Source organism: Martes martes (assembly GCF_963455335.1).
Source record: "Martes martes genome assembly, chromosome: 9".
Taxonomy (NCBI): domain Eukaryota; kingdom Metazoa; phylum Chordata; class Mammalia; order Carnivora; family Mustelidae; genus Martes; species Martes martes.
The window spans coordinates 30,725,590-30,748,852 of record NC_137896.1 but is presented as its reverse complement, the minus strand read 5'-3'; the positions used below and the strand labels follow the sequence as shown (position 1 = coordinate 30,748,852).

Below are 23,263 nucleotides of genomic sequence, written 5' to 3'. Positions count from 1 at the left end.
AACTTCAGGATAATGATTATTTCTAGGAATGGTACAAGCAAGAGGCTACAAGAGATACTAATCACCATCAGTAATGCTTTTATCTTTAAGAATATATCTGGAACTGGCAAAATGTAATTTCTGGGTAGTGATTAATGTTTTATTTCTTCATTTTCTATACCCTGAAGTATTTCATAATTTAAAAACTGAAAGTTAAAAATAAAAATAAGCTGTGTTCAGAAACACTGGAAAATGTTTTCTGTGAACTGATTTGCCAAAATAAATAATTTAGTTAAAGAACATATTACCTTTGTGGGAAGATTATATTTTCCATCTGGAAGAGAAAAACCTTGAACTTCTCCACATGCAGCACAAAGAAAAGCCATCTTGGTGCAAAGAGGCTTTATATTACTGACTCGAACAACTGTCCCTCTCAGAGCAATGTATTTTCCATAGTAATTTGCCCGGACATTCTTGAGCTGTGTCAACGGCTCATAGTTATAGACCCTAGAAACAAAAACAAGAATGTATTTATCTGTGAATTTACAAATGAACCAATAGGACATTATCTCTACCTTCACAACTTCCTTTTAGGAGCAACTGGATTACTCCAACCACATCATCCCTTTACATCAGAAATTTCACAAGAATTAAATCATTCTTAAAGATTAAAAAATGCTAAATCTTCCCTTTTCTTCTTATTTCATTGGCTGTTCTCTAAAGGAAAAAAATAATACCAACAGAAAAATTTTGGCAACAAAAAAGTGACTTTTCAGTTTCTAACTTCTTTTTCAAAAACGGTTAGCACAATGTCTTCTATAAATTCCGGAAAAGAAAAAACCCTGGTAATTATCTTATTCATTTCTTCTAATGAGAATTTAAAATCTTAAAATAAAGATGAATTAAAGAAAAACAAAATGCAATTTGCTCTGTGTTTAACAGAAACCTAGTAAATGCAGCAAAATATAATCACACCACTTAGTGTATTACATAGAGTATTAAATAGCAGGGACTTGATAAGCATACACCCAAAATCAATGTTTATAAAAATATGAAGGTTGGGAAAACACCTTATTTAGAAAGGAAAAGTTTATTTTTGTCATGATCTCTTAAGAATGCTCAGGGGGTTCACTTGGGTGTTATAACCAATGAGATAGCAAAGAACTCATATCCTTTTTACCAATTTCTTTGGCTTTATGAAACAAGGTTCTCATTCTTAAAAGTCTTAAATGCGAGATTCTAAATAATACTTCAATACTAGCAAATCCTCACCTTGCATGAATATGTGGCACATTTACCATTGTTTCCCCATCCCTAGACAATCCTTCTTGGGCTTGTAATTCAGCTGCATGCCTTTCAAGGTCCCTTGTTAACACCTAAACAGGACAAGTATTTACTTAAAAGTTGGAAAACAAAACACCCTCTTGAAGCAGAACTCTTTTACAGAAAATACAAAGTTTATGAATATAAACAGTTCAGAGCAGAATATTAACAGAACTCTAACAACCCTTTAAACTCTGATACTTAATTATGACTACTTATTTTATAGTGGATTGTTTTACCTGGGATTTTATGGTCCCTGGACTGGAAAACTCCAGCATCCCTATCTACTACTTTCTGTCCAAACTAAGCTTAATAGTAAAAGTCATTACAGTGGGCCCGAAAGCTATTATTACCTCCTGGACAGGCTCTGGTGAAAACATTTTTCTATTTCTCCATATTCAGTGATTTATTAAGACAGAGAAGATAAAGATGACTTCTGAAATACTCAATAACTGCTCCCTTGGCATCGACATTAAATAAGTATTTAATAACCTCTTGTATATAAAGCAGTATGCTGACAATCTAAGAGTGAAAATGAGATGCACATACATAGCTCTGATTGTTACAAAGACCATAAAGATTTAGAGACAAATGCAAATTTTGAAGAAAAGGTCATGAGAAAGGTTTCATGGAGAGACAATAGCATCACACCCCCCAAATTTGGACATACAATGCAAGGGGCATTCCATGGTTAAGGGACAGCATGTGTAAGAGATCAGACTATTGAAAAAATCCTGGGAAGAACTCAGCTGAATGGTAGTGAGTGAAAGTGGAGGAGGAAGTTGAACTAGATCATGGAAGGCCTTCAATGCCACAGAGTGGATTTAGATTTCACTTTGCAGAAAAGTCACCAGTTTCCAAAGACAGATCATGTTCTACCAGGTCTAGCAAGTATAGGAAACATAATGAAGGTTTAAGACTGATGCAGTAAAGGTGGAAAAGAGGTGGATTTAAGAGATGTTTCAGAAATAGAAATGAAAGAATGTGGTGACTTGGACTCAGAGAACTAATGAGAGGACTCTGAAGACAACACCGTTTCTGGTCTACGGTAGCAGCAGTGTACACATCTTTGTAATGAACTCTTCCTTGCGCCTGGCTACCATTACCTCCTCTGCTCTATGTGCACTTCTCAGTACACCTTTAAGACCCATCATAACTGTACCATCTCTACAAGGTCTTCCTCTGAGCTTTCCCCATTCCTCCCCACTCACTGAGGGTCTTATCTCTATCCCTGAATACAGCCAGTACTTTATCCACAGACAATACTTTAACCGTGCCTGTTCTGAGATTTACTATTTATTTTGAAGCATTTACCTCTTTGGCAGCCTAAATACTTACACATGTGTTTTGTCAACTAGCCTGAGAAAAAGTCAGGCAGACACAGCACATATTATCATTTTCAGTTTATATATGGAGATGCTCAGAGAGAGTAAGTGACTTGCCTCATGTCATAGAACCTAAATCTGAGGTTGCTTTCCAAGTTCGTAACTGATAACACGATCCTTGTCTTATCTTCCCTATGAGACTGTTTCCAAGGAGCTCTTTAATTTCTGTATTATCTTCAATAGACTAAACTAAGTAAAATAAATGTTGTATTTAGATAAGCTGTTGTATACAGAATGAATGGTATCATTTAGAAAGTGTACTGTTACTGTAAAATCTTCCTTTAAAATTTTGACAGAGTCCGGACAAGATAAGTCTTTACCTGATGTATTGCCAGACCCATGCAAGCCAAGGTTTTCTCAGGTGTATCCCTCAACTCATTTGCTATATTTGGTATCAAGTCAGCCATTTCATCGTCTTCTGTCAGTTCTTTAAAATCCACCAAAATACTTCCCTTTCTTTCTATTTCATCCTAGAAAATATTAAGGCATGAAAGCAATGATGGTTTTAAGTTAACTATCATAACTAAACATTCAATTACACACTTTGAAAAAGCATGTTTATATAGTGATAACAATGAGTAAGTACAGTAAGCTTTGTACCACTTAAAGTATTTAAAATATATTAACTTATTTATGCCTTTTTAAAAAAGATTTTATTTATTTATTTGACAGACAGAGATTACAAGTAGGCAGAGAGGCAGGCAGAGAGAGAGGAAGGGAAGCAGGCTCCCTGCGGAGCAGAGAGCCCGATTTGGGGCTCGATCCCAGGACCCTGGGATCACGACCTGAGCCAAAGGCAGAGGCTTCAACCCACTGAGCCACCCAGACGCCCCTTATTTATGCCTCTTAACAGTCCTTGGTGGTATTAATACTATTATGCCCAACTGATACATGAAAAAACCAAGGTACAAAGAATATAAGTAATACACTCAAGTCCACACCGCAACGAAGTGGCAGAGCTGGGATCTGGATCAAGGCAGTCTGGCTGCAGCATCTACTGATCACTAGCACCTCAAATACACTGTTCAAGAAAACAACACATAAATGTGGACTAGTAGCTTTGCTGTACAGGAATCTTACCTTATCATATAGATCAATACGCCTTGTGAAAAAATGTTCAAATGCTTGAATCTTCTGAATCAAAGGAGAGCTATTGCTGTAAACTAATCCAACAAAATGGCATTAGCACTAATAATCACATGTGTACACAGGTTAAAGGACTTTTTCCAACTACTTTGCATTCTGATTACATTTATGTAAGAATATAGGTAAGTACTGAGTGAATAGTTAAGATTCTAAAACAAGTTTAGGTCAGCATAATCTTAATGCAGATAGGAAGTGACTCTCTCTAAAAGCACCAACATCTGGGAACCTTTGTACTGAACCTTTGACACTTAATAGGACCCAGTAGTTCAAATAGCTTACATAATAAAGCTTAAAATTAAAATTATAACAATTATAACAAATTATATTATAATTATATTATAATCATAATTATATATAATATAATTATATATATATTAATATATACAATTATAACAAAGCCAAAGCTAGACACATGATTAATATATTCTTATCTTATTATTTTGCAAAGTAAATTCTACTAGTCCAAACTGCCACATCCTGAAATCAGGGGAAAGGGATCACTACACTTCACTCTGGTCATAAAACCTTTACTGGGTAAAGTTCTAGAACATTTTCAAATTGGTCTTCCACAGAGAAATAATACTGTGAAGCAGTTTGTAAGTACAGATGATTAAACCTAAGGCATCCCCTGAACTCATCTTTAGGACCAGTCTAAAGATCACTTCTAGTGTTCTGGGCTAACTGCTAGGTACATATTGCAGGTGCTGGTAGTTAATGCATCCTAAAGCAACAAAAGACAGATTACTTATGAAACACATGTGTGTATATAATAGAAAAAATAAAATGACTCTCAATACAGAAAACATTTGTAAAGCACTTTATTCATTCACCAAATGAATACTGAATGCTCTCTATGGGCCAAGATCCTTGCCCTTAAAGAAGTACACAATCTAGTGGGAAAACCCACAGATATATATGACCATGTAACCCATAACTAATAAAAGATATAACATAGAAACTGTAAGAATGCAGAAAAGGCTAGTCTCCAAACCAAAAAACCAGGTATATGATGTTAGCTGATGTTCTTGATTATTAAAGGGGAGATCCCTTAAGTGTGTTTCTACACAAATCACTGTTGGTGGTCTCTCCATTCCAAGCCCGCTGTTCTATTTTCTGCTCTGTGATCCTATGATTGAGATCTGCACAGTGCATTTCCCAGATTTCCTCTAGGTTCTGCCAACTGAAGGCACTTTAAGGACTGGAAGGTGGCAACAAAAAAGGATTCTATTTTTGTTTCTAATTCTTTTCAGCATCTCTCCAGCTGCAGAAAATAGCTGTAGTTCCAGCCTCCAGCTCTGCACATCAGCCGTTTAGTCCTCCCACCAGAGCTACCAGCCACAAGCAGCTTCATTCACTGCAGTGGTCTGAGCACAGGTGTGAAGGGTAACCTTCAGAGGTCCAAGCACAGCTTTGTAGGGTGCCCTCAGAGGCTGAAGTAACAGCCCTTCCTTTGAATTCCTAGGTCCTGGCAACCTCAGAACTTCTTACCTTTTGTACCCTCAGCCATAAGGATGGTTGCTGCTTCCAGAAGCTACTATTATCTGGGGGCTTACCTCAATGTTCCCCTTTTGCTCTTTCAGACTTCCATCTGTATATTCAATTCCCTGTATTACATCCCCTTTTTGAAACACTTAGAGTGGTTTCTGCTTTTCTCATATAAAACCTAAAAATATTCTTGAAATAAACACGATTTGTTTGGGTGAACTAAAATTAAAGAAGGTGGTACCTATCAGTAAGCCAAATGAATTATAATAATATGAGATGTCCAAAAACAAGTTATGAAAATAGAATTTATGGTACTTTTTGCACTTTTAACTCTACCTTCAGAGAAATAAAGCTTCCAGCCTTTATATGGTATTAATTGGTCCAATGTTGATTGTAGTAGCAAAGACTGTGGGGTTTGTTCTGAAAAACAAAAAACCCCCAGAATACTATGTTAGCAAAAATAGTATATGTGCTGTCGAAGCAAGCACTAGGTTAGTAGAAATATATTACATTTTTTTCCAATTTGCTTCTCCTTCCAGCAATGAAAAGCTGACAAAATACATAATAGTTACAGATTAAGTTACACGTTTCAGTAAAAATATTTTATCTTAACGTTTAAATGCCACTTTAATGAATAACATCAAATAAGAATGAAATTTAAGTTAAACTACTTTGTAGGACAGGCATAGTTTCCCTCATGAAGGAAAAAAAAGTTGAACAATATTTGACCTCCCCTACCAGAAGTATGCTTTCTTGTGGTTTTATTCAGGTCAGGTCTACGTTCTCTCTCTCTCCATTTTCCTGTGAAACTCCCACCACCTCTTCCTCTTTTCCAGCTTTGAAATCTTCCTCGTCCAAATCCTCGGCCTCTACAGTCTCCATTCATATTTTCTAAAAAACTAAGAAAAAAATCTTCATCAAAATAACAGTGAAAACAGTGCTCAAAATGTATTAACATAGTAAATAAGAGAAAATTAACGTATTCTAAAACTTTTTTTTTTTTAAAGATTTTATTCATTTATTTGACAGGCAGAGATCACAAGCAGGCTGAGAGGCAGGCAGAGAGGGGGTGGGGGGAAGCAGGCTCCCCACCCAGCAGAGCCCAACGCAGTGGTCGATCCCAGGACCCCGAGATCATGACTTGAGCAGAACGCAGAGGCTCAACCCACTGAGCAACCCATGAGCCCTGAAAATTTATGTATTCTAGTTTGAGATTAGCAAACAGGCCTGCAACAGTGTACACTATGGTAATATGAGATGTAGCCTCAAACACTCTGCAGATATCCTTCTAATTCCCATCTCTCTCCTTTTTTTCCTTCTTTTTAATTCCGATTAGTTAACATGCAGTGTAATATGTTTCAGATGTACCACACAGTGATTCAACACTTCCATACAAGCCTGGTGCTCACCACAACAAGTGTACTCCTTAATCCCATTATCATCTGTTTCACCCATCCCCCTACCCACATTCCTCAGGTAACCATCAGTTTGTTCTCTCTAGTTAATATGAGTCTGTTTCTTGGTTTGTCTCCCCCTCCACCTTTGCTCATTTGTTTCTAATTACACATATGAGCGAAATGATATTTGTCTTTCTCTGACTTACTTTGCTTAAAATTATACTAACTCTATTCATGTCATTGCAAATGGCCCCATCGCTTTTTAAGGTATATCCATGGTGTTTCACCAAGTATACTGAATGTTCATGGTATAAAAACAAAGTACTGTACCTGTTTGCAAGGAGTGCCTACTATAGAAATGAAAATAACACAATAACTCTGAAATGACTTGTTTATAGTGTTTTAGACTTATAAAAGAGCAGCACTGGCTGAACATAATCCTGACCTGTGACACTAGGAATACATCACCATCACAGCCCCTTATACATAGTCAATCCCGTATGTCCTATCCACTTTTATCAGAGATACAAGGATATTCTTACATAGGCAACTAATGTAGACCTTTCTGGAGAAGCATAGGAGTGGGACATGGTATATACACATTTTAATCTCTCCTCTCTGTAGGGGTGAAATGGGAAAGAAGTTAATTTTCTGGACCTTAACTTCTTAAAAAGACAACCAAAGAAAGATCATTTCTAGGTGAATATTGACTAGATAAATTTAGTTTTTAGATAAATTTGCTGAAATGCAATAGTTTTTTTTGATAATACATCTATATTTGTTAATACAATCCTTTTTATTTTGCTAATTATCTCTTCACATTTTGTTTTGTACATAGCAAGATCCTCATTTTTTTTTTTTTAACTCAAAGATAGTTCTGGCTAAGTATCAAAGATTCAAAATATAAGTGACCTATAAAATGGGTTTTGAAAGAATTCATATGGGTGGAGCACAGGGCAATTTTAGGGCAGTGAGATGATTCTGTATGATCCTTTAGTGGTGGATATACAATATTATGCATTTGTCAAAGCCCATGGAATGGTAGTACAGAAAGAGTGAACCCTAACATAAACTCTGGACTTTAGCTATTAATAATGCACCAATATTGGTCCATTAATTGCAGCAAATGTAGCACACTACTGCAGGGTGTTAACAAGGGGAACCCGGGCTGAGGGGAGGGAAGAGAAAATTATAAGGAACTCTCTGCAATTTCTGTGCCATTATTTCTGTAAACTAAAACTGTTCTAAAAAATAAAACCTATTTTTAAAAACAGTTCCTATCCCACGGATTAAAAAAAAAAAAAGAATATATCCGAACACTGGGGTGCAATTCTTCACAAAAGACTGTATCCAAATCTGTCTGAAGGGATTTAATTAATAAGTTAGTACCCAAACAAGTTCACGATGTTGGGACAAGACAAAACTGATAATCGTCCAGACCATATGGCAAGTTAGGAAACTGAAGCCGCAAGAAATTGATCAAGATTCAAGTTGTTTGGTGGCAAACTCCGTCTTCACACTCTCAAGACGAAGTGCCCCTTCGAGAACGCTACATACCGTATCTTTCCCAAATGAGAACAGAGTGAGCACAACTAGTAAAAACCCCAACACAAACGCAAGAAATACGACTGCAGAACTGAGTAAAGGAGCCACCCGGGGTCTGCTGTGCTTCGTTAAATATCCTACTTCATTTAGGTTTCCTCACGCTGTTCTTACTTGCAAAGAATAGAGGTCCCAGAGCGCTCTCGGTTCTCAGTTGGGCAGGGTCCTGGGTGGCAGCTGGCGCGCCCCGCCTGGCTCTCCCCTCGTTCCGGAGAGGGGTTGGGGGAGACGGACGGGGACAAGAAGAGACTGAGGTCTGAGCTCCTCAGGTGACTCCTGTCGAAGTCCCTTCGGTCGCAGTCCTCCTGACGTCCTCGCGCAGGGGCCAAGTCTCATCTGTTGGAGCAGCTCGGGGACCTGTTTCCCCTACACCTCAGAGGCTCGCGGGAAGATGTTTAGCTACTCAACCTGAACTCTTCGGCTTCCAAATTCTTTTTTGGCGCGTCTGTGACGCAACTTCCGTCCAAGGAACGGCGAGACGAGAGGGGCGGAACGGAGTGCAGCCAATGAAGGAGTTCGGCCAGGCGGAAGCCGTGTGGCCGCCGGAAGCCGTCCGGAGGTTCCGACCGGAAAGCGGAAGCGGCGCGCAGCACGTGGGGGCGGTGCCGGTCGGAGGGTTCTGCGTCCTCTCGGCTTGTGGTAGTGAGGCTGGCCGAGGCTACAGCAGAGCACGAGGGGCGGGGCGCTGGGGGCCGGAGAGACGCTGCAGAACCCGGAGACCGGCTAAGCTCCATGGAGGGCTCAGGAGAACTGCCGGGCCCACAGCCACCGCATCCCGGGGACCACCGCATCCGCGACGGCGACTTCGTGGTGCTGAAACGGGAAGATGTGTTCAAAGCAGTGCAAGTCCAGCGGAGAAAGTAAGTCAGGTCGCTGGCCTTAGGGGTCCCCGTCCCCATTTTCTCGTTACTCCTTCCCCTAGGTCTTCCCCCAGAGCCCCTTCCACCAGAGTCCCATTCTTGATTCTGTAGATCCCTAACCTCTTTCGTTATTTCCTTTTGGTCTTCCTACAGAGGCCTTTCCCCCCAACATCCCATCCTCGGCCCTTGGGGTCTCATCTATCACTCCTGTCTTCCCGCAGAGTGCTCCTTCCATGATTTCAAATCTGGTCTTCTGCCCTCAACATCCCTCTCAATCTTTCCACAGGGTCCCTTTCCCATTCTTGCCCCTCTGGTGCTCAGGTGCCCTCCCCGCGCCCCACGTTTACATTTCCTTCTGTCCCAGGGTTCTTCCAAGTCCGTGAGATGTTCTCTCCCGTTACCTCAAAGAACCCATCAATCATCCTCTGATATCCTTGCCTCTCAAGGTCTTCCCCTCCCTTGCCTTTTCCCCACAGACCATCCTTTCTCCCTATTTCCTGAGCAGGATCAATCCCACAAAAAATGAAACCTCTCCGACCTTTTCTGTCCCTCAGGCTCTTCTCTCTGTCCAAACTGGAATAACTGTTAGAAGTAATAATGTTGTAGAATAACTTCTCATAGCCCATAGGATCACTCTAGCGTTCCTTCACTTTACAAGAAGGGATGCCAGGTCTAGGAAAGTTACATTTCTCAAAAGCAGTTTGCTCAAGGTCTCAAAACTTGAAATTATGCTTGATTTGTGAACCTGTTGATTAGTTACAGCTCTGTTTTAATATTAGAAAAGTGGGAATTTTTGGTAGCTTCTTGGCAGGGGTGGTAAGGTTGTTACACCCTAACAGCTCATTAATGCTGAAATGTATTGAGATGTTTCAGTTAATTATCTGAAAAGTATAACCAAGCTTTCTTTTGAGTTAGGTTATTATAGTACTTTTGACAATGAAATAAGTTGAGTTCAGTGTCAAGAGAACAGCTTTCTGCAGACCATAGGCCACGTAGTGGTAGATTGGGAGTTTCTAAGTGTGCACATGAGGTGAATTATTTTACTCCTCTGTGAATCAAACTGTTGATTGGTATTTAAAGTGAAACAGGTGTCATTAGAAAATAGTCAAGTAACAGTCCCCAAAGCAGCATGCTGGTGACAGCCAAGTCTTATTGCATAAGAATCAATTTAGGAGGACGCCTGGGTGGCTCAGTTGGTTAAGCAACTGTCTTCCGGCTCAGGTCATGATCCCGGAATCCTGGGATGGAGTCCCACATGTGGCTCCCAGCTCCACGGGGAGTCTGCTTCTCCCTCTGATCTTCTCCCCTCTCATGCTCTCTCTCACATAAATAAATAAAATCTTAAAAAAAGAATCAATTTAGTAAAGACAAAGAAATATGGGGGGGTTCCTTTAGTCCACAAATATAATATCTGCACCATTTTCTCTTTAGAATTTCTGATTTAAAATATGGGCCAGCCTTCAAGTATATACTTTTGGAGGAAAGCCAGTGCTAATTATTTAAACTATTTAAGTGAAGTACAGCAGTGCAGCACAGTCCTTGTAAGTTTGATGAAATGATACCAAAGTTTACACGGCTGTATAATGACCATGTAGGTGAAATCTTCGTTTTTCTTCCTTTTCTTTCTCATACTTTTAAGTTGCTTAATTTTAAAATGTGGTTGTTAATGTGGTGTTTTTTTTTTGTTTTTGTTTTTTTTTTTAGACAAAGCTTTTCCATTAACAACAAGGCAGGTAGTAACATCTTCATTTCAAAAAGTACTCTGGAAGCACTCGAGACATACTTATTTGGAAACACTTTTCATTACTTTTCTTGGCAGAAGCCAGTGCATTTGTTGCCATTTTATTTAGTATATGACCCTCTGAACTCGTCTACATCCCAGGGTAGACTCTCCCTTCACTTTTCTTCTGGTCTGTACGCATCTGGCTGGGCAGAAGCAATCTGACTTATTGAGAAGAAGACTCTGCAAATCCCACTCCTTCTCAGTGAAGACATGGCATCACATTCTTCTGCCTGGCCCCATTTTCCTGACTGGGGCAGTGACCTCTTGCCACGCATCAGTTTGAGCGACCCACCCTTCTTTGAATATCAGACCAGCCTCGAGAAGGGTAAACCCAACCCAGCTCAGTGTTTCCTTAGCACCAGGGTGCTCAAGGGATGAGCGTACGGAGTGCGCATCTGGGCTGAACTGAGTTTCAATTGAATTGACTGGACTTATGTCAGCAAATATTTTAAAAGTCTGTTATATTGTTATGTTATAGAAACTGGGCACCTAGCAAAGAATAAGAATTGACCCTATCTGGATCACTTAGGATCTCACAGGAGTTCACTTGGATGATTCAAGTGAGGAGATTTAATGAAGATGTGACACATACACATACAGTGGTGTGGGAAGCTTTAGAGAACCAGCAGAGAATGGTGATGCACCAGGGTCTAGTAATGGTGGGAAAGTTTTGGCAATGGAGTCTGGGTGATGTGGTCTATGCATCTGTCATAGACTCCTGGGGCACAGAGAAAGGAGAAGAAGGTGTAGGTGGGGGACAAACAAACAGTATGTGTCTTCCAGGATTCAGAGTTCTGTAGACATGGGTCATGTCCTAAAATTAGGCAGGGCTTCCTGAGATCCGTTAGCCTTTTCTGGAGCAGACTGTGTGGTATGGTAGAAGGAAGCAGGCTTTGGGGTCAGGCAGACCTGGATTTTAATCCCAGCTTCCACTTTGTAACTGAATATTGGACAAGATACTTTTCCCTAAGCTCAGATTGCTCTTCTGGAAGGAGCTATGTCCTAGGATTACTGTGAGAATTAAATAAAAAAGTATGAAACACACTGGCACATACTGCCTAGCCACTGGTCAACACTCAGTGGATATTAGTTTTCTTTTTTGGGAAAAAAAATTTTTTTTGTTTTTGTGGGATTTTCCTTTTAAATGAAAATATAAAAATCCAGGTGATGGGGAAAGCTGATGTTGCCCGATCCTCAGTAGAGCATTGTCAGTGTTAAGCACCATTTCGAAATGTATAGATTGTCAATGATATTTACTTGTAAATATAATTTGCCTTTACTAGATAATTTTGTTTGTTTGTTTGTTAAGTAGGCTCCATACCCAGTGTGTGGCTTGAACTCATGACCCTGAAATTAAGAGTTTCATTCTCTCCTGACTGAGCCAACTAGGTAACTCTGTTTTTACTAGATAATTTTGAAAGAAAATAGCCAGTTAGACCAGGGAATTTGTTGAATCCCTGTCATCCCAGTGATAGTTCACTTTCGAGAGTTTTCTAGTTAGAGTTGCAAGTAGTGTGACGGTGTGTGTGCGGTGGCCTGGCAGTCTCGGTGACCCTTTATGCTGTACAGGCAATCCACAAAGCTGTGAGTCTGGACATCCTGTCATTGCAAATTGGAGCCAGACCAGTGCCTCACAAGAAGGTCTTCTGTCCTTGTTTCTCCTTCCAAATTCAGTGTTTTTATATGTTCTTACTAATTTTTCTGTCTCTGCCCCAACCCAGTTCTTTCTAGTTTGTCAGTTTATGTTCAGAGGTAATGCTGCTGATCATTCTTTATGGAGACCAGTTTTGAAATAAACTTGATTAAACCTTTCTTTTCTATACTGAATGCAAATGAGATTCGGCTAATTGCATTTTCTTCCCTAGAAAAGTAACTTTTGAAAAACAGTGGTTCTATTTGGATAACGTCATTGGCCATAGTTATGGAACCACATTTGAAGTGACCAATGGAGGAAGCCTTCAGCCTAAGAAGAAGAAGGAAGAACCTGCTTCAGGTGCACTACTTTGGGTATATGAAATAGGTGCTCTCGAGCTGGCTAGTCAGAAACCTGTCAACCCCAATTCTAAAATGCTAACTCAGGCTATCCCCAAAGAAATTTAAACTTGTAATCTAAGAACTGGAGCTTGGTGTAAAGAAGCAAGGTCTGCCTTTGGCTTTGGGTACCTGGATTCTGGCTCCAGCCCATCATTAACTGGCTTTCTGACTTTGGGACAAGTTTTTAATCCTAGAATAATCCTTGCTATTTCAGTGTAAGGTCAGGTAGACTCCTTTCAGTGCGCCGAAGTTACATAACAGCTGCAGGCATTTAAGAGTCTGGCTTCGAATTTAACTGACTAGGTTTAACTTCCAGTTTCATCACTTGCCTTGTAATCTTAGGCAGGTTACTTGGTTTCTCTAGGTCTTCTATCTACATTTGTAAAATGGAGCCATAAATACATTTAATGCCTAGGCTGTAGACAGTTTCAGTCACATAACACATGGGAAGTTCTTAATAGTGCCTTGCCTATAGCAAAGACCCCATAATTTTAGTGGTTATTGTTAATTAAAATTAAATATTTCAACATTTGTTGAAATAAATGTATGTAAAATAGTTTATTAGTAAAAATAAAAATAATTAATTTTTAAAATCAAATAACTGCTGTTGAAGTTTTGGTTCGAACCAGTTAATTAAGTACTTTTAAACTAACCTACATTATTTTTATTGAGCACCAAATCTGTGCCAGGCATGATTAGGCATTGTCTAAATCATCTCATAAAGTGTACAGAGCAGTGGGGAACACCAAGAATAAGTAGAAAAGCAAACAACACACTTGCAGATAGTGATGTGTGCTGTGAAGATGGTAAAACAGGGAGGTGTACTGGAGGCTGATTGGGTGAGACGTGGTTGAGATGATGAGCTCAGTCCTGAGGGCTGGAAAGGACCTAGAAAGTGCCCTGTCATGAGGGCACTCGCAAGTGGAGGGAGCAGCAGGTGCCAAAGCCTCACAGTGAGCCTGTGCTTGGTGTGCTTAAGGAACAGAAGGGCAGCATGGCTGAAGCACAGGGGCCAAGAAATGAGGTCAGAAAAGGTCATTGGGGGCCAGAGCATGTACGAGATGGGCTGGATGTGGACATAAACTTAGAAGAAGAAAGATTTTACATAGTTTCAGATCATCAATGTCATTAAGCAATTTCCTTCCTTAGAGACCAAAGAAGCAGGCACTGATAATCGAAATATAATTGATGATGGGAAATCTCAGAAACTTACTCAAGATGACATAAAAGCTTTAAAGGACAAAGGCATTAAAGGAGAGGTAATATTCAAAGGATGTTGTGTTTCGTTTTTGTTTGGTGTTGAGGAAATTGCTTGGATTTTAAAGCAGGATTTATTAAAGTAAAATGTAAAAATACGCTTTTCTCTTAGCAATAGCTTGACCTGTACATGCCATTCAGTAGGTGAAAGATTTCATTTCTTATATACAGGAATGTAAGTGAGTGACAACTGATATTATTAGCAAAAGAGAATTTAATAACTTAGTGACTATCAGAGCTTAACTTGGTTCATTTTCAGTAATGTTTTCAGCCAGTGTCTTCAGGAAGGACAATTTCCTTTATATCCCTTCTCCCTTTATTATGTAGCTCTGGTTTTTTTTTTTTTTTAATCCTGTTTTAAGTATAGTTATAAAGTACTTGTATTTTAATACAAGTTCTAGACAGAGGTAAAAAAAAATGCAGTTTATTTATTTAGGCTTCTCTGGAGAAGGGATTGGAAAATCAGACCTTTGGATACATTCTAGGGTAAGAAACCTTTGAAGTTATCATTTCCATGGAAATAAAGTTTCAGGAAATCTGCTTGCTCCTTTTCTTATAGGAAATAGTTCAGCAGTTAATTGAAAATAGTACAACATTCCGGGACAAGACAGAATTTGCTCAAGATAAATATATAAAAAAGAAGAAAAAGAAGTAAGTGGATTTTGTTCGAAAAGGATGAAAGTATTATATCTTTATAGGTTTATAAAATGTTTATTATTAAAAATAAAGTATTTTTAAGCCAGTTTTTAAAAACTGATGTCTTCTTTTTTCTTCCCCCAGGTATGAAGCCATCATTACTGTTGTGAAGCCATCCACCCGCATTCTTTCAATTATGTATTATGCAAGAGAACCTGGAAAAATTAAGTACGCTTTGTTTCCTTTCAAAAGTATAATTGGGGGAAAATATATCTTTAAGAACAGTCATGATTTTAAGTAAAATGAAAAACTTGCTCACCTGCATAAAGTGTCCTCCTACCTCATGAATTGTAAGTTCTTTTTACTGTTGCCTCCAAAACAATCTATAATCTTATCAACATAATTTTTATGAAATAAACAAACAAAACTTAAAAAAATGATTAAAATAGCTGCTTCTGCTTAGCTAAAAATAAACAAATCACTCTTTTTTCCTTAGCCACATGAGATATGATACACTAGCCCAGATGTTGACTTTGGGAAATGTCCGTGCTGGCAATAAAATGATTGTAATGGAAACCTGTGCAGGCTTGGTGCTGGGTGCAATGATGGAACGGATGGGAGGTAAGATTTACCATTTTTGGGTTCATTAGACCACTATCGTGATGTGAGTAGAAGGGCTTAAAAATGTAAGGGTACAGAAAGTGAGGCTGAATTACTGCAAGATTCATGAAATGGCTTGGGTGGGCCCACACCCCCCCTAGTCCCTGGGACCTTCTTGCAGAGTCTACATCTTCCAGCCAGTGCTGTGTCAGTGCCACTGCATGGCAGTTGCTCTTTCCCCAACTTCAGTATCAGTGGGGGTGTTTAAGAAGTCTTTGGCCGGCTTGGACCTCCAGGACAGTGATTTCAGTAAATTCTTGGATAGCTGGTTCTCATTTTATTGGCGAGAATTGAGGGGATTGGATGAGAAGACTATGTGGGGTATATTTTGTCCTGGAGGAACGCACACAGCCTGGTTTGCCTGCCCTCCCTCTAACCCTGTGGCAGGTAAGAACTTCGAGCTGCCCTGATTAAGGTTCAGACTGGGGGAAAGCTGAGAGCCAATTGCCAATCACGTGACACCCAAATTTGCAAGATCACACAGTTTTACCATGGTGTCACATGGAGGTTCATGTGTTCTGGAATTGTTATTTCTTTCATTGGGAATATTCATGGGTTAAATGACCGCCAAGCGGAACTGCATTATCCTGCAGCCCCTTCAAAGAGTACAGACATTCAGTCTTCTTACAGTGGAGGACCCTAAAGGTGTACTGAGTCTAGGATCCCCTCCATCCAGCAGACCTTTATTTTTTTAATCTCTTCAGGTTTTGGTTCCATTATTCAGCTGTACCCTGGAGGTGGACCTGTTCGGGCAGCAACAGCATGTTTTGGATTCCCCAAATCTTTCCTCAGTGGTCTTTATGATTTCCCACTTAACAAAGTGAACAGTCTCCTAAATGGAACATTTTCTGCGGAGATGTTATCTTCAGAGCCTAAAGACGGTGCTTCAGCTGAAGAAAGTAATGGCACCCTGGAGGAAAAACAGACTTCGGAACAGGAGAATGAAGACAACGTAGCAGAAGCCCAAGAGAGCCATCACCCACCAGAACAGGAAACAATGGAAATCGTCTCGCAAGATCCAGACTATAAAGAGTCTAAAGAGAGAGGAAGCAAAAAGGATTATGTAAGTGTTAAGAGTCCCCCTACCTTCGTAATATTCCTCTCCGAGTTTCCTTTGGCACTGAGATTTGGTGTGACTTTGGAGCATCAGTGCCCAAGATAATAAATGTCAGAACAGACGGAGAAAATGTGTGCGTGGGTGTGCACACGTGTGTCATGTATTCTTTGGGACAGAGCTTTGGGATCCAGAAGCATTGTGTAGGTAGCTTACTGATGGTTCTATAACAAACGGGTTTGTGTGTTTCTGGCTTCCTCATGAATGACCTTCTGTTGCTTTAGTCCAGGTTGATAAATACCGTTGAAATTTTTGACAGACCATCATTTCCATAAGCCTGATTGAATGACTTCAGTACGCTAGTTTCTTCTTTTTCTTCTTGAAGATTCAGGAAAAGCAGAGGAGACAAGAAGAGCAAAGGAAAAGACACTTAGAGGCTGCTGCTCTGCTGAGTGAAAGAAACTCAGATGGGTACGTTGATGAAGGAATACAGATACCTGGGTGTCCATGGGCTGCGCTTCACACGGAATTCTTTGTGTGTCTGCTTCGATTATAGTGGGAGCAGAGATGATGATTCTATGTTGGGTTTTTAAAGACAGGAGGCTGCATCTGGTGGATGTGGGAAATTGTGTTGGTTTCAGAGTTCTAGAATAAATTTGAAGTGTCTCCAGTGATAGTGTATCAGATGAGTCTGTGTGGTCCTGCTATATGCAGGGGGTAGGCCATTCAAATTGATATGACTCTGGCTAATGGTTAGGCTAAGGAAAACCTGACAGGAGATGTAGATTCTGATATCTGCAAAGGCAGAATTACAATGTTGGATTTGTTTCCAGATGATTTTTTTTTTAAGTCAAGAATGTCATTAAATGCTGTTTAGCGTTGCCAAGCACCAAGAGAGCTTTTAGTTCATTTTGTGTTTCTTAGAAACACATGATTTTATTTTGGGGGGGGATTTGTAGAATGTGGTATTTAAAGCTCTTCCTTGTGTGAGTCATGGCAAATGAATAGATGATCATTTTTTCTGAAGACTTTACTTACTTGAGAGAGAGAGACTACAAGCAGGGGTAGTGGCAGAGGAAGAGGGAGAAGCAGGCTCCCCGCAGAGCAGGGAGTCGACACAGGGCTCAGTCCCAGAGCCCTGGGATCATGACCTGAGCCAAAGGCAGATGCTCAACCAACTGAGCCACCCAGGCATCCCAGGAGATGGTCATTTTAAATGCATTTTAAAATCTATGCTCTGCCTTGCCGAGGAGAGAAATAATTTTGTCTAACGTTTTCTTTGCAGTTTAATTGTTGCTAGTCGTTTCCATCCCACTCCACTCCTGCTGTCTTTGCTGGACTTCGTGGCCCCTTCAAGACCATTTGTGGTCTACTGTCAGTATAAAGAGGTAATGCTGACATGGAAGGGCTGGGAGTTCTTGCATCTGTGTGTTAATACTCAAATCAAGCCCTCACAGGCATTCTTAACAGAATTTTGTTTATGCCTTTAGCCCCTGTTGGAATGCTACACAAAACTGCGGGAAAGAGGAGGGGTCATCAACCTCAGGCTGTCGGAAACCTGGCTCAGGAATTACCAGGTACGTGTTCTTCCCGCTGCTTCCAGGGGCCTGCTCTCCTGAGTCACTGGCTCTCTGCAGTGGTGCCAGAAGCTGTTAAATAGATGCCCGTATTTCCATCTACAGATGAAAGAATCTCCTGCTTGTAACTCAGACAAAGTGCCCTGGCTCTTCCTGACCCTTTTTCCTCCTTCATGTCAGGGTCTGTTACTCTGAAACTCCAGTCCAGAGCCACTTAAAATGCAAACAGTTATGGTTCGTGTTTCTCCAAGGCCTCAAGATCACTGTGGAGGGAATAACTGATGATAGCAAAATCCCTAGGCCAACAAGAAAGTGACTCTGCCCTCTCAGCTGAGATGTCTTTGTAGCAGATTTTCAGGACTTACTGGTGGGTCCAACATCAGTTCAGGTCCTCTGGAAGGCATACGCTAAGATGGAATTAGAAGTGTAAGGGATTTATGGGGGAAGATGCCTCTGAAAGAGGAGAAGGAGAGGGAGCAGAGCCAGGTAGGAAAGCCCTCAGACCGTGTTGGAGGTCTGACTGCTGCAAAAGGAGGGAGAAAGGAAGATGGGGAGGAAGAGCCTGCAGTGCTGCCTTCAGAAAGTCTCAGCCAGGATGATGGGGAACCCCAGAGCAAAGCTTGCCCAATAAAGGAGCCCTGTCTTGGGCAGAAATGTTGCGGTCCTGGGTACCCATGCTCAGTAATCGACTTGGAGCAGCCCATGGTCTCCCTGTGTATGAATGCTGCTCAGAATCCCAAAGCAGCAGCAGCTAGGGGCTTTCTGCTCCTCGAACTCCTCACAACTGGTTCCCTCTTGAAGGGAGAACTGAGGGAGTACCTCCATGGCCGCCACAGGCCCTGCCCTTCTGCTTGCACATCTACTGCCTTGATCCAGGATTCTCAAGGCCCTGAGCAGACTCCGCCCTACATGGCAGTGATCTTCTTGAGCTATGGTAACAGCAGAGAAGAGATTTTGTCGGAGTTAACAAGGTATCAGGGGAAGGAAGCTCTGGATATGTCCAGTAGCTACTTCTCCGTGGACCCACACTCCACTATTGGCTGTGAAGCTTCCTAGAGCCGGTAGGAAGAAAGCTATGTGCAGGCCCAGAGTACTACACAGACATTTGCTCGTTCGCCAGTAGAAACTTGCCTCAGGTTTGAGAGCAGCAGCTTTAATTTTATTTTTCAGAAGAAAATCCTTAAAACCAGTTTCTACACTTTAATCTGCACGTGAAGGAAGGCGCTCTTTAGAAATTGATTGGATTAAATCTTCAAGAGAATCTCTGTCATTTAAATTCTGATTTTTGGCATGTGTATTGTTAGCATGTGCTTTATCTGCTTAGGAAAACATGAATGTCTTTCTGTCTTGATTAGGTTTTGCCAGATCGAAGTCATCCCAAACTACTGATGAGCGGAGGTGGGGGGTACCTTCTCTCAGGCTTCACTGTCGCCATGGATAACCTTAAAGCCGACCCCAGTCTCAAATCCAACTCAAGCACTTTAGAATCACACAAGACTGAAGAGCCAGCAGCTAAAAAACGGAAATGCCCGGAGTCTGACTCTTAACCTTTCAGAAATTGCTCTGATTTTTTTCCTCAGGCGTTATACAGTTAGTAATTAAACTTTAAATGCCATCACTAATTGTTTTCTCATCTTCTAAAAGTAAGTCTATACATTTGTTCCTGGGAAGGACAAGTAAGCCTTTTGTCCACCTCTGGAACAGATAAATTTGGTCTATAAGAACATCGAGCCAGAGCACCCAAGCCTGGAGTGTACACAGTGGACTAGTGTGTATGTGGCCAATTCTGTTGATTTCACAAAAATCCTGTAAGTACTTGTAGTACTCTGTGAAAATATCTGGAGAATTTAGACATCCTAAGCATATCTTTATACAAGACTTTGTTTATACGTTAAACTAAGTGGAATGACACAACATATCCAAAACTTGGGTATGGAAAGAAAGAATTTGTGGAAGAGATTTCTTGTGTTCATTCTACTCTCTTCAACCGAAGCAATATGGATGTGTGAGTGTATGAGATGGACAGCACCAAAAATACCCTCCCTGTTCCCTCCAGTGGAATAAACTTTTTAAAAACACTAGATTTTTTTATTTTAATAGTTGACAACTTAGGAAAGTTCTGAGTATTTATTGTACTGCTTTTTTGGGTCAATACACAAAGGTATAGTAGGGTACTTTTTTGCATTAATTTGCCCATCTCCTCATTCTTTGTTCCGAGTGAAATGCCTAGAATTTTTGTGTTTTATTAAAGGAAACAGCAAAGGTTTTTTCCCCCCCCATCCAGAGACTTACGGAGATAGACACACGTGTTTATGGTTGTTGGTATATACACACATATATATTTATATATACGTATGGAAACCGAGAATGCACTATTTATATGATCTATGACAAAGTTTAGTGCAGGGCTTTGACCAGTTCTCATTGCATTAGCGTCACTCCTTGTCAAGTGTATTTTAAAGTGCCTTTTTTGGTGATTATTAATGCTGGTCTGTTGAGCTCTGGCATGATTAGGTGGTCAGCCTTTCTAAGCTCTGAAAATGTATAATCAAATTTGGTCATCTGCTACAGCCAAGGAAAGTATTTAGAGTAAGCTGTGGCCCTTGTCTTGCTCACTGAATGTGCTTGTAATGTGTATCGTTGACATCATTATAGCATAGATGCTGATCAGCAAGGAGCATCTCAGACAGAAATTACATTTTCCTAATAGCATGTACTATCCTGATAATGATCAATGTGATCACCAACCAGTACAGTTTTGATTCCTTTTTCTTAAAACAATGGCTTTTAAAGAATAAAAGTGTTTCCTATTATGATTCGTCTGATTTACATTAATGATGGGGTCAGTGACACCACATTCACTGGCTTTCAGCTGATTTTGACACGTGGTCTATATAAGAAAACAGGCCCAAATCGACACCTCGCTGAACATGTCCTTGCAAACAGTCACCACCCACATACAACCTGTCCCGGTTTGTCCAGGAGAACACGTGTGCACAGACTGGATTCTGTAGTAGCTGGTCTCCACTGGTTGCTCTTGTTTAAATCCTCTCCTCGGGATTCATCCAGTTTTCAAGGCTCAGCTCATTTCATTCATTCTGGACGTCTGCGCTATCAAGGCATGTGCCCATGGAGCCACCCTTGGAGCTGACTTGTGAACTCCTGTCATGTACCAGCAGCAAAAGTTAACCTTAACCTGTGTTATTTTTTTTTCTCTTGCATATAAGGTACTTCATCTTTGAGGACTGATTGCTTAATTCAGTAACTTGAAAACTTAGTGTGTGCCAGAATTCCCTGGTAGGCTTATTAAATCTGGATTGTTTAACACCTCCAAGTTTCTGATTCAGTAGTTTGGGGTGGGCAGAAGATCTGCATTTCTAGGAAGTTTCCAGGTGATGCTGCTGGCCCAGGAACCACTGCTTGAGAAACACTCCTGTGTGTGCACTCACATCAAGAACGCCAGCAAAATACATGAAGCTGTTGTCCTGTTTGTAAAGTGGACATCCACCTTTGGAGCAGATGAATGGATAATTCTATGACTTCTGGATATCTAGCCACCAGGAGAATTATGTGAAATAACACTTTAATGAGTGGCAGTCAAAAAATAAAGACAAAAGTCATTTAGTGATGTCTACTTTATTTCTTCACTGGATTAGGATAATTGGAAATATACAGTGGTGCCAATTAGATGATTTTTTTTAGCTTAGAGGTACACTAAAATTGTGTAAAGCACCCCCCCCAGCTTTATTGAGTTGACATATAACATTGTATAAACTGGGACACCTCGGTGGCTCAGTTGGTCAAGCATCTGATTCTTAGATTTGCCTCACGTCGTGATCTCAAGAGCCTTGAGATCGAGCCCTGCGTCAGGCTCTGCACTCAGTGGGGAGTCTGAGATTCTTCCTCTCCCTCTGCCCTTGTCCCCACCCCTGCTCATGTATGCACACGTTCTCTCTCCCTCTAAAATAATCTTTTAAAAAAAGACAATATCATGTAGGTTTAAGATGTATAACTTGTTATTTGTTATATTTATATATTGCAAAGTGATTACCACCGTAGCCTTAGCTAACACCTCCATCCCAGCACATAATTACCATTTCTGTTTGTGGTGAGAATGTGTAAGATTTACTCTACTAGCAACTTTCAGTATATAATGCAGTATTGTTAACTATAACCACTATGCTGTATATTAGATCTCCAGAACTCACTCGTCTTCTGACTAGAAGTTTAGTCTTTGATCAATATCTCCTCAGTAACCACCATTCTACTCTCCATTTTCATGAGTTGTTTTTTTTTTTTTTAGATTCCACATACAAGTAAGTTAACACATTATTTGTCTTTCTCTGTCTGGCTTATTTCACAAAGCATCATGCCCTCAAGGTATCCAAATTGTTACAAATGGCAGGATTTCCTTCTCATCGAGCTAATTAGTGTTGCATTGTGTATAGACACATCTTTATTCATTCATCAACAGACACTTAGGTTGTTTCTATATCTTGCCTATTGTGAATAAGGCTGCAGTGAACATGAGAATACAGATACCTCTTTGAGATACTGAGTTTGTTTCCTTCAGATATAATCCATACACAAAAGGTCTATATGTTTACACTCCCTGTGTTTTATTATTTTGATTGCACAATTTATTTTTTTCATACTGTGTATATTTGTATTTACAGTTATTTTTAATCCTTTTGTCCTTTAACCTTTGTACTGGAATTATTAGTGATTTACCCACCACCATTACAATATTGTGAATTTAACTATATAACAGTGAGTTTCATACTGTTCTCATTTCAGTTAGCTGATTAGTAGCTTCCATTTTAGTTTAATGAATTCCCTTTAACATTTCTTGTCAGGCTAGTCTAGTGCTGATGAACTTCAGCTTTTTGTCCGGAAACTCTCTCCATTTCTGAAGGACAACTTAGAGGATTCTTAAGTAGAGTATTCCTGATTGGCAGTTTTTTGGTTTTTTTCAGCACGTTGACTATATCATCCCACTTTCTTCTGACAGGAATTGGTGCTGAAAAATCCACCAGCAGTCTTAGAGGGGTTCCTTTGTAGGTCACAAGTTGCTTTTCTCTGGCT

The 23,263-nt window shown here is 40.2% G+C and overlaps 2 protein-coding genes across 3 annotated transcripts in view; one reads left to right on the top strand and one right to left on the bottom strand.

The window, feature by feature from the left end:
• MCM8 (minichromosome maintenance 8 homologous recombination repair factor) overlaps nucleotides 1–8,782 on the bottom strand; it is a 46,639-nt gene extending 37,857 nt beyond the window's left edge. The window contains exons 1-7 of the mRNA XM_080813180.1: nucleotides 8,432–8,782; nucleotides 6,057–6,217; nucleotides 5,655–5,738; nucleotides 3,768–3,850; nucleotides 3,008–3,157; nucleotides 1,252–1,355; nucleotides 288–486 (exon numbers count right to left, since the gene is read on the bottom strand). Of these exons, the coding sequence (XP_080669306.1) occupies nucleotides 288–486; nucleotides 1,252–1,355; nucleotides 3,008–3,157; nucleotides 3,768–3,850; nucleotides 5,655–5,738; nucleotides 6,057–6,204 (768 nt within the window). The 5' untranslated portion in view covers nucleotides 6,205–6,217; nucleotides 8,432–8,782. The remainder of the gene's footprint in view (nucleotides 1–287; nucleotides 487–1,251; nucleotides 1,356–3,007; nucleotides 3,158–3,767; nucleotides 3,851–5,654; nucleotides 5,739–6,056; nucleotides 6,218–8,431) is intronic.
• On the top strand, nucleotides 8,541–21,801 carry TRMT6 (tRNA methyltransferase 6 non-catalytic subunit). 2 transcript variants are annotated; one of them, XM_080813181.1, is made up of 11 exons: nucleotides 8,541–9,177; nucleotides 12,826–12,953; nucleotides 14,144–14,253; nucleotides 14,811–14,902; nucleotides 15,032–15,115; nucleotides 15,384–15,508; nucleotides 16,252–16,610; nucleotides 16,987–17,072; nucleotides 17,887–17,989; nucleotides 18,092–18,178; nucleotides 19,534–21,501. In XM_080813181.1, exons 1-11 carry the CDS (start codon nucleotides 9,050–9,052, stop codon nucleotides 19,723–19,725), a joined length of 1,494 nt encoding a protein of 497 aa, XP_080669307.1. In that variant the 5' UTR covers nucleotides 8,541–9,049; the 3' UTR covers nucleotides 19,726–21,501. The 2 variants fall into 2 exon arrangements, with proteins under 2 accessions (XP_080669307.1, XP_080669308.1); XM_080813182.1 differs by having other exon boundaries at nucleotides 8,904–9,177; nucleotides 15,032–15,237; nucleotides 19,534–21,801.
• The last annotated feature ends 1,462 nt before the right edge of the window (nucleotides 21,802–23,263 follow it).

Coding starts and splice junctions, on each gene's coding strand:
- TRMT6 (XM_080813181.1), top strand. CDS start 9,050: ATGGAGGGCTCAGGAGAACTGCCGGGCCCACAGCCACCGCATCCCGGG. Junction 12,954..14,143: donor GAAGGAAGAACCTGCTTCAG/GTGCACTACTTT, acceptor TTCCTTCCTTAG/AGACCAAAGAAGCAGGCACT. Junction 18,179..19,533: donor CCTGGCTCAGGAATTACCAG/GTACGTGTTCTT, acceptor TGTCTTGATTAG/GTTTTGCCAGATCGAAGTCA.